The sequence below is a fragment of the Cryptomeria japonica genome, chromosome 9, assembly GCF_030272615.1.
Source record: "Cryptomeria japonica chromosome 9, Sugi_1.0, whole genome shotgun sequence".
Taxonomy (NCBI): domain Eukaryota; kingdom Viridiplantae; phylum Streptophyta; class Pinopsida; order Cupressales; family Cupressaceae; genus Cryptomeria; species Cryptomeria japonica.
Genome location: NC_081413.1, coordinates 166,994,867 through 167,011,453, shown reverse-complemented (window position 1 = coordinate 167,011,453; position 16,587 = coordinate 166,994,867). Strand labels below are relative to the sequence as shown.

Sequence of the window (16,587 nt, the reverse complement as noted above, 5' to 3'; positions counted from 1 at the left end):
CTAAAGGAATTTTAGATATAGTACACACTGATCTTTGTGGTCCTATGAAAGTTCAAAGTTATTATGATGATAAATATTTCATATTATTTGTGGAAGATTACTCAAGGATGATGTTAGTTATGTTTTTAAAAGAAAAATCAGAAGCCTTTCAAATGTTCAAATGGTACAAGGCAAGAGCTGAAAATGAAACAGGAAGACAACTGAAATGTCTTATCTGATAGAGGAGGAGAATTCACTTTTGATGAATTTAACTTATACTGCAATGATCATGGTATAAAGAGGCAAGTATCTGCACCGAGAACATCTCATCAAAATGGGATAGCCGAGAGAAGGAATAGATCAATTGTGGATTGTGCAAGAACCTTGATGATAGAAAAGAGGGTACCTCAAACATTTTGGAGAGAAGCAATCAGCACTGCAGTTTACACCCTGAACCGAGTTCAACTGAAGAAAGGAACTATGAAGACACCATATGAGATCTGGTATGACAAGAAACCTAATGTAAGTTACTTTAAAATCTTTCGAAGTAGATGCTATGTTCACAAAGATGACAGAAATGGAAAGTTTGATCAGAAAAGTGAAGAAGGAACATTTCTTGGTTATTCTTATAGAAGTAAAGCATTTAAATGTCTGATCAAATCATCTAACAAAATAGTGGAAATTGCAAATGTGAAAATTGATGAATTTGCAGAAAGAAATGATGAAGGAAATTCCAATGAACCAGAAGATTATGAAGAATTTGTTTATGTTCAACTGAGAAGTCCTATCAAGAAAGCTGCTGAAGAAAATGAAGATAATGTCCAGTTACCGAGTGATGAAGAAGATCATACATAACCTACCAAGCCTATATTAGCCAAATATGTCAGAAGACATCATGCACCAAGTCAGATTATAGGAGATAAAGATGATCCAGTGATGACAAGAAACAAACTCAGACATAACACATGTCTGATTTTTGAATTCGAACCGAGAATAGTGAAAGAGGCATTTAATAGTGAAGATTGGGTAAATGCTGTGACAGAAAAAATTGATCAAATCAAGAAGAATGACACATGGACACTAATCCCAAGACCAAAGGACAAAAATGTAATTGGTACTAATTGGATTTTCAGAAACAAGCTAAATGAAAAAGGTGAGGTCATTCGCAACAAAGCAAGACTAGTTTGCAAAGGTTATGCTCAAGAAGAAGGAATAGATTATGGTGAGACCTTTGCACTTGTGGCTAGACTTGAGGGAGTAAGAACATTGTTGGCATATGCTGCTTTCAAAAATATCAAGGTATATCAAATGGATGTTAAATCTGCATTTTTGAATGGTATACTAGAAGAAGAATTTTTCATTGAACAACTTGAAGGATTTGTTGAAGACAGGAGTAAAGATCAGCTATGCAAACTGAACAAAGCCTTATATGGTCTGAAACAAGCACCTAGAGCATGGTATGAAAGATTGCACTCTTTAATCAAGATTGGTTTTATAAGGACAAGTGAAAACAACAATATGTAGATGAAGAAAGATGAGGATAATGGAATACTGATCTCAGCCATATTTGTTGATGACATTATATTTTGTGGTAATGACTCCTTATGCAAGAACTTTGGAAATGAAATATGCAAAGAATTTGAGATGTCACTAATCGGTGAGATAAAGTATTTTATAGGTTTACAGATATTGCAAATGAAGGATGAGATTTTCATTACTCAATCCAAGTACATAAAGGAAATCTTGAAGAAATTTGGAATGGAGGATTCTAAACCAGTAAGTACTCCTACGACTACTAACTGTAAATTATCAAAGAATGATGAATTTGCATCTGTTGATGAGACACTTTACCGATATATGATTGAAAAATTGCAATATGTTGTGCATAGTAGATCGGATATAGCACATGCAGTAGGTTTTGTAGCAAGATTCTCTGCAGATCCTAAGGAAACTCATATGATAGCAATCAAGAGAATTTTCAGATACCTGAGAGGCACTGAAGATTATGGCTTAGTATATGAAAAGAGGAATAATTTTGATCTAAAAGTTTATACTGATGCTGATTTGGCAGGCAACATAGATGACAGGAAAAACACAAGTGGTGGAGCTTTCTTTTTAGGAGAAAGACTAGTAAGTTGGCTTAGCAAGAAACAAGGATGTATTTCTCAATCTACAACAGAAGTTGAATATGTTGCTGCAACATTAAATTGTACCAATACAACATGGATCAAAAAACTGTTGGAGGGTTTAAATGAGAAAGTTACCGAGCCAGTAACTATATTATGTGATAATACTAGTGCCATTAACATTTCAAAGAATCCAGTGATGCACTCTAAGACAAAGCATATATCTATAAAGTATCACTATCTTAGAGAAGAAGTTCAAGAGAAAAATGTTGTGCTGGAATAAATCAGTTGAAAGGAGCAATTAGCAGACATCTTCACAAAGCCACTGCCAAGGGACACTTTTGAGTATCTTAGAAGCAAGTTAGGGGTCCTACCCCTATCTTCTACTCACTGACCGAGTTCGGTGAAAGCATCAATTCGATGAATCTATAGAATATTATGTGTGGATTGATGCTAATTTACACACTTTAGAAGGTTTTCTAACGGTGTGCAGAAAAAAAATGAATAAAGACAAGTTGATCTAACCGAGACTGAGATGTTACACAGCAAGGCAAATCACTTCACAGAGGAAGAAATCATGATTTAGTTCTTTTACTTTTTGGCATTGTTGTCAAAGGGGGAGAAGACTAAATGGTTGAAAGACTAAAATGGTTGACTGCATGATAAAGCCTTGAATGATGGAAATAACAGAAGACTAATGATAGGGGGAGTAGAGTGCAAAAATGGAGAAGACTAAATGCAAGTCAACAGCTCAGAAGGCTAATGAAAAATGGAGAAGACTTCAGAAGACAACAGAACAAGGATAAAAGGAGAAGTCTAACAACAATCTGAATCTGAATCAATTTGAATATCTTGTTGGTATTACCATTTAATTGTTGGTTTTGCCATCAATGTCAAAGGGGGAGATTGTTGGCATTACAGTAAGAAAGATTGTTGATATTCAATAAGGATATTGAGAAGGTTGTTGAAGATTATTGATATAATTGAAGAAGGATGATAACTATCTTTATAACATTATTTTGTCATTGATGTCAAGAAATTGATTATCTGATTCAGTATGATGTTGCCATATCTTGAGAAGATTGATTAGAAGAGAATTAAGATGTTGGTAAAAGACACAGAAAGATTGTGATGAATAAAGGGAGAAATAAGTTATTCAATGGGCAACTGTTACCGAGTTAGACAATGATGAGATCATGATGTTTAGATTGTTTTGATATCTTACATATGTTGTTGATTTTAAGGTTAATACTATACTATGCAACCGAGCAAGGAACCTAGTCGGTAAACCCTAAGGTTATTGATATCCGTTAATGAAGGCGAAATGTCTGCCGAGTAAAGTTTAGTATTTATCGAGTTGCAACCGAGTTATGACAGTGCGCATAGGATGGATAAAAGCATTATTTAATGAAGGACAATGATTAGCTGGAGATGTATAAATGATGTTTATGCCGTGAATGAAATTTGTTAAGGATCTATGGCAAAGGAAAATCGGCAGGAAGATCTACAACGCAGATTGAACTGCAGTAACCTTATGCAAGTTCCAAGAAGGGAATGCAAGTCCCGAGGTAAGGTAAAACGTTTTCAGATTGGAAGGATACATTGAAGCTAGTCAAGTTTGAAGATCTGTTGGCTAAGATTGATCATGGGAAATGTGATCAAGGAGATTTAGCGGTTAGCAATTGTTTATAAATAAGGAATTGTTAATAAACAATGTATGCGGGCAAGTGTATGCACATGGATGCTACATAGTGATTACCGAGCACAGAAGCTTGAAGACCTGTTTGAATGACAGAGTAGAGAGCCTAGCAGAGGGACAAGATAAGTCCTATGACTAGATTGTTTTGAGCAAATAAGAATCTGCTTTAGCATTTTAGATGTGAAGTTGCAGATAGATTTTTATTACTGTTATTTTGTAAGTGACAGAAAACCTCTTAACCGAGTGGGCTTAACAGTCTTATAAGTAAACCCTCTAGCAAGGTAACATTCTAAGTGAGTGTTTGAAATCCTTTGACAAGGTCACTTCTAACAAAGTGAAGATCCTAACAGATCTGAGGGAAATCCCTTAACCGGGTCACATCTAGCAATGTGTTTGTAATCTTTAACAGGATTTGCTTTTAACTGAGCATACTCTAGAAGAGTATATTTCTTAGTGGGTCCGAAATCCCACAGTGGTTTTTCCCTATTTGGGTTTTCACGTTAAATCTGGTGTTATGAGTGTTATTATGATTATGTGTTCATAAGTTTGCATGTTTAACAGTTTTTGGTTATGTTGCTGAAGTATAAGTTACTGAGGTTGAATCTGTTGATTTTATGGAAGTTTAAGTTTGTATGATTCACCCTCCCTCTTATCTTGTTAGCTATTGGCATCTGTACTTTACATTAAGTATCAGAACTAACAGTGGGATTGATGGTTATGTCTGCATTATTAAAGGAACGTTTATGTGCGAACAAGTGATATATCATTTGGCAGAAGGTTTTTGGTATTGCTTGGAAGACTTTTGTGCTTAACCGAAACTGTATCAAGCATTAGGAGATGTTACTTTCACAGTTCATTATTTTTGGATTTTATTCCGATGTTTTGTAAGTCAGTGAGACTTCTCTTTTCTGATGAGCAGTGAGCTCTAGGCGGTTGGCCTAATTGCAAGTGCAATCCCCATTGTAATTATTTCACATATTGCTGCAGAAGTATTATCTGATTGTGGGTAGGGTTTCCCACCATGGTTTTCTCTTTACCGGGTTTTCCACATCAAAAAAATCGGTGTTGTGTGTACCATGCTTCCATGTTTTATCCTTTATTGTGTTGGTTTCTTTGTGCTCTGGTTAAAAGGTTTTTGATATTCAATAGTTCTGATTTCTTATAGTAAACTGATTCAACCACCCCACCCCCCCTCTTAGTTTATTCCCAGTATCAAATCTATCTAACAACAACTTATTTTAGAGAGGGTGCCAAACCTTTTAGTCGAAAAAAATAAAAATAAAAATAAAAGGTCTCCTAGTGAAAACCATACTATGACACTTTTAGACCATGAAAAAGTAAAAAGAAAGGATGAATCCAATGGTGAAAACCTCTCCTAGGTGCTAGAGGATGGAAGGTTTGAAACTCTCCCCTTAATGACATATCATGATCAATAATATGTGCAAATAGAGGATACACCAATTACCAATATTGGGACAAAAGAAAATCCTCAAAATATCTACCTTGCAACAACATTGACAAAACAAGAGCATCCCAACTTTGTCAAAATTTTAAAAGAACATCAAATCAATTTTGGATGGTCCTAAACTAATATGCCAAGTCTAGATCTTGATCTTTTCATGCATCACCTAACAGTAACACCAAGTGCAAAACTTGAGAAAAATACATCCAAATTTAACACTTTTGGTCAAGGTCAAGCTTCAAAAGTCATTGGATGTTGGTCTTATTAGATCGATAGATTATCTTGAATGGGTTTCAAATATTGTATTGTTGGAAATCTAGATGGCATCATTACCCGAATCGTATAGATTTCAAAGATATCAATAAGTCTTGTGTTAAGGATGATTTTCCTTTTCCCAGCATAGATTTAATCGTTGATCTTACAACTGGACAAGCAACGTTATCACTTATTAATGGATTCTCTAGCTATAACCAAATTAAGATCACAGTTGAGGACTAACATAAGACCACTTTTACATGTCCTTGGAGAACATTTTGTTGGAATGTCATGTCTTTTGGTCTCAAGAACGTTGGAGCTACATACCAAAGGGCCATGGCCACCATCTTTCACAACACAATGCACATTCTAATGGAAGACTATGTGATGATTTCTTGGGTAGATCAATCACATGAGAAAACCATTTAAATATCCTAGATAAGATCTTCACTTGATTGGAAAAAGTAAAAAGTATGATTGAACCCTAAGAAATGTGTCTTGGGAGTAACCTTCGAGAAGCTCTTAGGATACATTGTGTCACAACAAGGCATCGAAGTTGACCCAACCAAGGTTAAAGCTATCTTAGGAATGCCTTCACCAAGAAAAACTAGTTATCTCGGCTCATTACAAGGGAAGCTATAATCAATCTACATATTCATTGCATAGCTCGTTGATATGTGTCATCCCTTTATACACCTGCTGCATAAGAAGACCACATTTAGATGAGATGAAAAATGCCAACATACCTTTAAGATTCTCAAGGATTATCTCATGTCTCCTCCTATTCTCATGTCACCAATTGAAGGCAAGCCCCTACTTTTATACATATCAACAACAACAACACCACGAGGGATACTATTAGTAGAACATGACTATGAAGGAAAAGAGGGTTATATACTACATTAGTTGAACATTAGTGGGATACAAGCTCAATTATTCTCCCATAGAATGTGCATGTCTTGACACTTGCATAAATTGCATCATTATACACTCACTCACAAAAAAATATCTTAGAAATTGTTGATCCCCCAAACTATTTGCTCAACAAGGCAACTCTCATAGGAAGACTAGCGAAACAGGTAATGATCCTTGATGAGCTCAAATAATTGCTCAATTTTATCTATGTTTACTATACTTTTACTACATTTTGACAAGGGTCTAGATACCGTCTAAGTCCTAAAAATCTGTTAAACAGTGATCCTGTTATGTTTTCATAAACTTGACAAAATGGCATGAACTTACCCTTATATATATTCCTTTTGGTTAAAAATTATGATTAATAATGAAGTGGCCATGCTATGTGATTAATCCATATTAATATTCAATGTAGTTAGATAAATGTTATTCTGATATGGAATAGATATACCTTTGTTTTGTACAAACTAATGACATGATGCAGGAGTTAATGAAGACCATGAAATGGTCAAAGATTCACAGCATGGAAGTTCATGCTAGTTAGTTGGTTGAAGACAAAGTCTCAGCAAGATGAGTATTGAAGGAGTCAACAATTGATTATTTACATCTCAGAGAGTGTAATTATGAAACTTTGGTATTCATGTTTGTAGGAGAGTAAATCTAGGAGGGATAATTATGCCAGATTTTCTCTGTAGTAGAAACAACTTGATTGTTTCATATTCAGAGTGTAACTCCCTGTCCTCTTTCTTATGTTGTAATAAATGGCATCCTCCTAATGTTCTGGGAGTGGACCTGACAATAGTTAGGTTTAGTTAGGAGTTTCTTTATTATAAATAAGTTCAAATATCCCTTCTCTGGGACGGTGAACATCAACTATTGTAATTTTTTAGTCTTTTATTGCATAATAGTTTTCAACAAATACTATGATGTAACAAGTGTTTTCAGATTAATAAGATAATATTCCAGTTTGTAGCACTTAGTTGATTTTTGTGAAGAATTGTTAAGGGGGCCCACTTAGTAATAATTCCACCCTTTGTATTCAACAGTTATTTTCCTTCAGTATTTAGTTTGTTGTCTTGGTGGTTGACTGTTCTTGCAGCCACTGGAAATCATCCTGTGACTGTTCCTACAACCAAGGTCAATAAAGTAGTTTCATGCCTGCTTGATATGGACTAATTTCTTGTTCTTTTTGAATTCAAGGTATTTTTTATTCAAGCATTTTAGTTATTACTTTTTCCATATACTTTACTTTCAGAAACGTTTTCTCTTAGTAGAATGACTACAATGAGGACTTTAGTGCATATACCTTGTTGACCCATTTCAAGTATACACATCGGGTTGATAGAGAAATGAGCTTTCATGGTGATCACATAACTACTTAGTATGGATTTCCAATCCCTAAGTCATGGCCTCAAAGTCTAGTTATGAGAACCATTAAGGGGGACAAACAATCCTCAACAAGTTTGATATCCAGTATGTTGAATGAAAGGCCATAAAAGGATAAGTTTTTGTAGACCATCTTGTAGAAGCACCTATAATTGATGATCACCCATTGATTTCAAACTTTCCGAATGAATGCATCCCATCCATTATGACTTCAAGATTATGGCAGTTATATTTTGATGAATTATTTACACAACATGGAGCAAGAGTATGAATCCTTTTTGTCACATCACAAGGGGATTGTATTCCTAAATCTTACGGATTATATTTCCCTTGCACAAACAATATAGAAAACTATGAGGCACTTACTATAGGACTTAGGATCATTGTTTAGTGGAGAATTTAGGAGCTTCAAGTCTTTTTTTATTCCCATTTGATCATTCAACAAACAAACAATGATTATCAAACAAAAGATGCAAAGTTGATTCCTTATAAGCAAATGGTTGATAAATTCAACAAGTACTTTACAAAGATTGCTTTTGAGAGTATTTCAAGGGATAATAAAAGAGCATTCATGCCTTGGCCACCATTTCTTCTCTTATAGATATGCCACAAAATGCAACTCACTATGAGTTCTTGGTAGATAATCTCTTGGTCCCCACATATGAGATCCCTTCATTTGAGCTTGTATTTATTGTGGCTTTTGCCTACAACAATCAGCTTCTTGAATAATATTACCAACGGTTCTCTTTGACCGAAAAAGAAGGAACAAAGAAAGGACACATAAGAGCCCTGCACATCTGTTAAGAAAATATTCTTTGCTTGGAGAAGATTTACTGCAAAGAGGCCATGCGTTAATACTATGTGCAAATATGAATGATGGAAGGAATGTGATGGAAGAATCCCTGCTAGAATGTCACGTGCTAACATCTTGGGGTGCTCAACAATTACCAAGAAAAGGTACCAAAATATTTTTGCCCTTCTGACATGTGTCCCTATGTGCCCCACCTCATCTAGGTAATTGAGGAATACAACTTGAAGGTCAAGAATCATGCAAGACAATTGGACCAATACAGGAAAACAGAAATGATCATGCGAATGGAACTAGGTGTTTTATTCCCTCGAGTTATGGAAAAAGGTGATGAAGATACAGATCATTTCTATGTCGATAATCAAGGGAAAATCAACAACATATAATTCTTCAACATAAGAATGGTTATCTTCATCATCATGATTTTGCCACCAAAAAGATATTCTCCATAATTGGTAAAGAAACTAGGAAGTGGAAAAGATAAAAAAAAAGTTCTCTTCACGAGTTCCCTTCTGGAGCAAATTTGGAAATGGTTTTCTCCTCTTTGCTTCTAATGAATAGCAGGCTTTTACAACCCTTTTAGTCCTAGGATACAACATGCATCTTTTTGTGTTTAGAAGAGTTATATCTTGGTTATCTTTTTAAGCCTTAGCATGTTTGTCCCTCATAAAATATTGGACTGTGCTCAAGTTGCCTTTCTAAAATTTATGGTGGGATATTATACATACCTAAAAATAAATAAATTAAAAAATATTTATTTAAAAATTTGACTATAAGAATTTATAACACATTTTCAACTAAACATGATAAAAACACTATTGTTTTCTCCACTTAAAGAAAATCTAATTTTTATTGATAAATCTAATTTTTATTACCGAAAAATCGGAAACATTGATGTAAAAAAATTCTACACAATCTAATCTAAGTTTTTCAATAATAATTTTATGAATTGTGAAAACTTGATATTATTAATCTAACTTTTATAAAACTTTTAAATGTCAAGTTTTTTAATAATAATTTTATGAATTGTGAAAACTTGATATTATTAATCTAACTTTTATAAAGCTTTTAAATATCAATGATGCTTGTGGATGCTTGTGGGTCAAATATAGGTATTGCTTTTTCTGCAAGAAAATAAACTTGTTTGCTATGGAACATGTATTATCCACTGAAGGAATTATAGAGTCCATAATTTAGAGTTACCTGAAAAATTATTCATCCCTTGAAAATATAGAGACATTTGTTAGAAAATCTATCTATTCTAAAATCTAATAAGATTTTACAACACAATTTCATCAACTTCAATTGAATATAGAATTGTTAAATGAAATGTAATTTTGATATTCAATGAAGAAAATTTAATTATTTATAAATATATATTTAAAAAACAAATTTTTAAAAATGTTATTGCTCTTGAATGAATATTTTTAATATTATATTAAAATAATTACACATTACTAATTATTTACATACTAATTATAAATGTCACACTACTTTATAAATGGTAATATAGACAAAATAATAAAAAATTCTATGAAGATACAACTGACACTGATGGAATTCTCTCTCAAAAAATAAGAGATTATAATAATATATTTCCCTGTTTTCAAAAGACTTATTTATAAATTAAAAATATATATTTATTGTTTGTAATTATGTTTTATGATCAATGAATTATCTTCAAAATCCATACATTTATCCAGTAAATATATAATGAATTCTCTAAGTTATTTCCTTTTTATATCTCCTTTGCTTAATGACCAGAGCTCTGAATTTTTACTCAGAACAAAGACAATGGGCTTTTTACCTATTCAAAATTTGGAAGTTTAGTATTCAAAATTTGGAAGTTTAGTACCATGTGAAAAATAACAGTTGTTTTTAGTTATAATATACGGTGGTGAACAACTTTGTGCCACCTTCAATTACCACAGTGATTTTCTAGCCCTTCCAACAGAAAAGTTAACTAATGACAACAAGCGTGATAATAAAACAGTTTTTTCTCTCTTAATTTTGAAGTTTTCTCTTGATCATCCTTCCATGGATTGGACCACAGTCCATCCTATCAATTAGCCATCCAATGACCAAAAAAAATCCATTTTATCCTCCATTCATTCAGAATATCTAAAATTGTAACATGTCAATTGAAGTATGAGAATATTCCATGATGTCAATTGAAGTATAAGAATACTTCCATGATGTTCTCACATTTCTAGAAGATTTTTCCCTTGTGTGGGGTCATGGATCTATTTCTTTATCTCCGAAATCCTAACTTGAAAGTTCTTCAAATGCTACTATCAAACTTGTACCAAAAATTGTCAAATTCCTAAACCAGAGGCTTCCCCAAGCCTTCATCAAATACCCTGAAAAGTTATTAGATCTCAGGATGGCTAACAATCCTCCTTCCTCTGCCTGATAAAGCATCAAATTTGGTGAAAGAAATTTGAATGATTTCTTAATAGCCTGATTAGGCTTATTAAGTATATAAATTCTAGCTTACCACTAACAACAAATGACAGCAATAACTAATTAGTTTTCATGAACTTGTTTCTTCACCGAGGGAGAGAATAAATAATGGCTTAAAAGCTTATTCCTTTGACCTATAGATAGTAGGGGCCAGAGAGTGATTGTTTCTGCTCAAGAAGAATAATGTCATTAAAACCCAGCCTTCCTTCACTATCAACCAATGGAAAGGAGGGAGTGTAGAATAATTGGTCAACCTGAACATAACCCAAACACTAAAAACTTAAAGACTCGCCCTAATATAATAGCATGGGGGGTTCTCTGCCTCCCCTTTGCCAAATGAGGGATTGTCTGGTCATGTGCTCAACTAGAAAACACGGAGATTGCTAGGCATTGGAGTCCAGTAATTAAAGCCGTGTGTTCGGATGACTAGATTAGGGAATGTATAAGAATTTCAACCAGGAGAGAGATGAGTATGGCATACTAAGTTGAATTGCTTCCCCAGAAAAAATGCTGTAACTAGGAATAACAAATGGGTAGGAGGCTGATACCAATGCCCCTACCTATATAACAGGGACCAACCGGTTGCAATAGTCGTATCAATCCAGAAAAGCAACCTACTAATTCTCAAATGTTTCCCATATCACAAATGGTGACGGACAGTAGGGATTTAACATGCCTTTTTGCTCCATTAAGCATAATGAAAGCATCACTCCTTCCTAATCTTCCATATTTCTCGGGGATGCGCACTCATCACTTGAGTTCCAGTGTGAAGCTCTCAAAACTCGGCTGTTCTCATGTAATTGCTCACCATGCAATCCAATTACATCCCGTATCTGTTGACTATTTTTTGTCACTGCATCACACTGCTTAGGGACCATAGCACACAATCTGAGCTGTCCCCCTCTCTTGACTACTGATCTTGCCCTATCTGGCAAAATGACTTGCTTGGGAACCTTCAATAAAGATCCGTGCTGTTATTTCCTTCTCACTTGGCTTTGGGCTTGGCACCAACCACTACACATACAGGCTTGCTTGTGCAAATGCCCCACAATAAACTTCTCTTTGAGGTATATTTTCCTCTACAGATAGTAGCACTCTCCAACTCCCCTAGCCATAGCTCTATATGGGTCATATTGATTGGATTCCTACATCATTTATGCTTTCAATTTGAACCAAAATCTACTACTTTTTGCATTCTCTTTGTGGCCCATGCTTTACCAATAAAAAGGAAAATAACAAACATCCATTTGTGGGACTCAACTGAAGACGACCTTTTCAAACCTTTCCTACCTCTGTCTGGTAGACGATACCAAACTTGGTGATGGTAATTTGGATGATTTCTTAATAGCCTGATTAGGCTTGAAGTATATATGTTCTAGCTTACAGCTAAACAACAAATGACAGCAAAATCCATTCAGTTTACAGGGACTTGCTTCTTTGCTCGAATTGGGGATCTCTCAAGGCGTAAAAAGGTGTCATTTTAATTAATTTTCTCACTTTACATCAGTTTTAGAAGGAACTGTGAATTAACCAGTTTGTCCCACTGCCACAAAACATAAAACCAATATGTGTAAAATTAGAAATTCTTAATAGCTCATAAATGTACAGAGCTTCAAATTATATTCATGTACACACCGAACACAAGAATGATATTATCTATCAAACACTACAAATTTTGTCAGATGTCAAACAAAAACTACTTAAGCAATGAGCTAGTAAAATACAACCTTGCACAGATGACACGTTTCAGAAGCCCTAGATTTAACAGATGTTAGTAAGATGTAAATCATATTACATATATAATATTCTGAAAACTATTTACAGAGAACACTACCTCATACAGAGATAGCGATAAGGCAGTAGCTTGTGCAAATCCCCTGATGGAAATGGTATCTGATTTTGAGACTACTTATCCTCCGGGAAAATTACCACCACCAGTAATCCATTTATCTCGCTTTGGGAATTACCAAAATATCCCAATCAAACTTCCAAAAAATAGGGCCACTGAACTTTGAGACAACATCAAGCACCCTGTAAATCTGTTAATGAGAATGATCTTGGAGAAATAAAACTTCTCTGACACTTCCCTTGCAGTGGGAGAGGAGGTAGGTGTATATCTCTTTCATTCCTTTCTAAACTGTCCTCTGACTTGCTCATGGCAACAGCAAGAGCAAGTGTACTTTTGCTGGAATGCATCACTTTCTTGGATATGCCAGAACTGTTATTTCGTGAAGAGTGAAAACGATTTCTTTCCCAGCTACTACTGTATGGTAATAAATTTCTTCGTCTCTTGTTGTAAGGATTTTCTGGCTTGGCAAGCTCCTTCACTGAAGCAACATCTGCCAAACATGTAAAAGATTTTGACTTTCCGGAGAAAAAATTTGATAGGCCCCTCCTGCAGATCACTCAACAAAAACAAAAATACATATTTATGAGATGAGAAACAAATGTTTCAAAATGAAAATACAAACTTACTACTAGAAACAACCTAAACAGTGCTGCTCTGTTCTTTGTATCGAAAGAAAACAGCATACATGCAGTCATTAGTTCTTCAATCACCTCATTTATACATACTGAAATGGCACTTCTAAGAAAAAAATAAAATTCAATTTTAAATGAGTGAACTGTATGTATAATAGCACAGCAGCAGTTCTCCATTTTATTATACTTCAAAGTATCTATTTTACAAGAATTTACTAAATTATGATGAGATACAAGAATTTTGAAATGATAATTAAAACAGAGATATTACTACTAAGGGTCTCTCCCAACAAAATAGGACTTCAACTTTTCAACCCTACAAATGTTTATCATGTTATATTAAATGCAGTTCTACGACAATGAAGGGTCAAAACCCTTTTAGCCCTAGAAAATCTAGCCGACCTTCTGCATCTTTACTGCTGACACAACCCAAATACAAACACCCAAATTGCAGAATAAAGATGGACAGGTTTCCTATCCTTCATATTTGACTAGGAAACCTCTTCCCTGTGGCATATTACATAGATTTACTTTCATATGCTCAACAGGACTCATTTTCTTAGTTTCAAACACCTGTAAACAATAGGGAAAAATACAACTACACAACAATCCAGAAAACTCCTCATATTGATTCTAAACTATTTCTGCTATCTGCACAGCCATGACTTGCATAACACCATGGATTCGTTCCCCCACATATTGTTAGGGAAAAGGATAAAAAATATCCTATGAAATGCCAGTAACAGAATTCAGCCACCAATCCCTGTTAGTGAAACCTCTTAAAAGTTTAAAACATACACGCTGCTATCAGAAGGAGGCCCTTTCAACAGAAGCAGGCCCTTTTGATGGAAGATCCCTCAGGGATGGCTTCTTGGCTGAAAGGTTCTCAGAATTCGACAGTGAGGCTAAACCTCGTGTTTCTCTATAAGCCTAACAAAAAAGGAACAGATTTGATCTTGTCGATGGGCTAGATAAAGGCACAGTTGCTTACTTGATTGGAAGAGAGTCCTCAAGTTCTGCCATGTTATCCAAAGGTCCCTTCAATTTGCTTTCTACCTCCATATCACCTGCATCATCATCTATAGAGGACAGAGAATCGTCCTTGCCTATACTAGACGAACATTCAGACAACGAATCCTTGGACGAATGCTGGAAGGTACCTCCACTTACCCCTATGCAGTTAGCATCACCAGTACCCAATTTGGATTCGGCCTTTAAATTGCAGTCTGAATCCTTACCATTTGTAGAAGCCGGTATCAACTGAGGATCCATCAATCGTTCCTTATCCACTAACCGAAAGATCTCATCATGGTCTCCTCCAAGTGCATCTGAATCCTTCCAGCAGGGTTTATTATCTTCGGCATTATTAGGGTGTACATATATAGAAATGCAGGACAAACCCCTGATCATGGCACCCTGCTGATGTTGTTGCTGCTGCTGCCTGATGTACCCAGATCCATCGCCCTGACCTCCAACCTGATAGCCAACCGTAGGCCCAGACACCAACTCACGGGATTGGCAAGCTATTGACATTTCTCTGCAACCATATCCATTTGAAACAATCTATAACTCAAATCTAAAAAATTCACACGGCAATTTGCAAAAGAAATGACAGTTGATTCCTTTAGGCCAAACTGATTTATAGCACCTAAAAGTGTATTTCACCGCTTAGGTTTGTTCCTACGGAGGTTCATTTCCACAAGAAAAGATTAAAGTATGGCAAATGCTACGCACCACTTAGCAAACACGATTACTTATAACATCATTCTGGCCAATTGATTTGCAGCATCTAACAAAATGGTTTTGCTTCTCCAGGAGATTGTTTCTATGGCGTCTATTTCCAAAGAAAAACATCAAAATGTAACACAATCCTACATGAACTCTGAATATTCTCTATGGTTTCTAAAACCCATCAAAGAGTATGCCTTGAAAAATTAGACGCTGTGATTTCTACCATTCTTTAGACCAAATTAGCCTGTCGGACATAATTGCTTAGATAATTTTGCCTATGGGCGTCCAATTTGATTCTACACCCATTTAACAAAACAAGAACATCTAAATCCGTTCAAAAGCTCCGATCCACCAAATCGGAACGAAACTATAGTTACACAGAAATTGCACAGTATAGAGTACCATATACCCAAAATCTAGATTATGAAATAAGCAAACAAAAGCACAGCCAAAGAACAAAAAAACCAGTGGTTACAAGATTCAGGGAAAGAAACTAAGCATCCACATCCCAAACTATAAGACTCATTTGAAGAATCCACGCCTGAAACACACTTCCCGACCAAAGACCAAAATTGAAATGCAAAAGTCTCATAAAACTTACTTGGAAATGTAAAACCAAAATCCGCAGCAAAATCAGCAGCGAAAATCTTCTTGGAACTGCCTGTTCTGGCTCTCGATTGCATCAACACAACGAGAAAGCAAAAGACTTGTATTGTTGTTAAATCCGTTCCTTCCTTCTCAGGCCAAGAACGAATTTGAAAATAACCCGTTCAACTACATTGATGCATTTAGTCCAAACCCAGAAAATAAAATGGAAGCCCAAAAGGAAAAAAAACAGTATTTTCTAACCCACCGTATTGATTGAATCCCCGGATAATGCGGACCGCTATAATCCCATATGCTTATCCATTTCCACGCGAAATTCCGGTGACGGCCTGACGAAATATCTGGCCTTTACCGGCACCGGCATTATTTCCCGACATTGCATTCGCTATCTGCCACGTTGATAACTTACGTCATTGCTGACGTGCCCTCCTTATCGTTGATTAAAATTCTTATTTTAATCCTTATCGTAGTAAATAATGATAACCATAACGATACGCGTATGTCTATGTATATACGGTTTCTATGAAAGATAAGGTCTTACCGAACCACCTACCTAATGATAAGTATTTGACCATCGCTTTCTAATGACCTTTTTGGATAAGCTTTCCTTCTTGTTGTTTTCAACTATTCATTAAATATAGATTTTTAAGTCTTAAGCTCTGATTTTATATCATCT

At 35.1% G+C, this 16,587-nt stretch overlaps 1 protein-coding gene across 2 annotated transcripts; it reads right to left on the bottom strand.

Annotated features, from left to right (window-relative positions):
- Positions 1–12,849: 12,849 nt before the first annotated feature.
- LOC131037934 (protein OXIDATIVE STRESS 3 LIKE 4) lies at positions 12,850–16,184 on the bottom strand. 2 transcript variants are annotated; one of them, XM_057970198.2, is made up of 3 exons: positions 15,907–16,184; positions 14,566–15,111; positions 12,850–13,488 (listed from the first exon to the last, which is right to left on the bottom strand). In XM_057970198.2, the coding sequence occupies exons 2-3, from the start codon at positions 15,105–15,107 to the stop codon at positions 13,116–13,118; spliced, it is 915 nt and encodes a 304-aa protein (XP_057826181.1). In that variant the 5' UTR covers positions 15,108–15,111; positions 15,907–16,184; the 3' UTR covers positions 12,850–13,115. The 2 variants fall into 2 exon arrangements, with proteins under 2 accessions (XP_057826181.1, XP_057826190.1); XM_057970207.2 differs by lacking the exon at positions 15,907–16,184 and adding an exon at positions 15,309–15,872.
- Between the last annotated feature and the right edge of the window lie 403 nt (positions 16,185–16,587).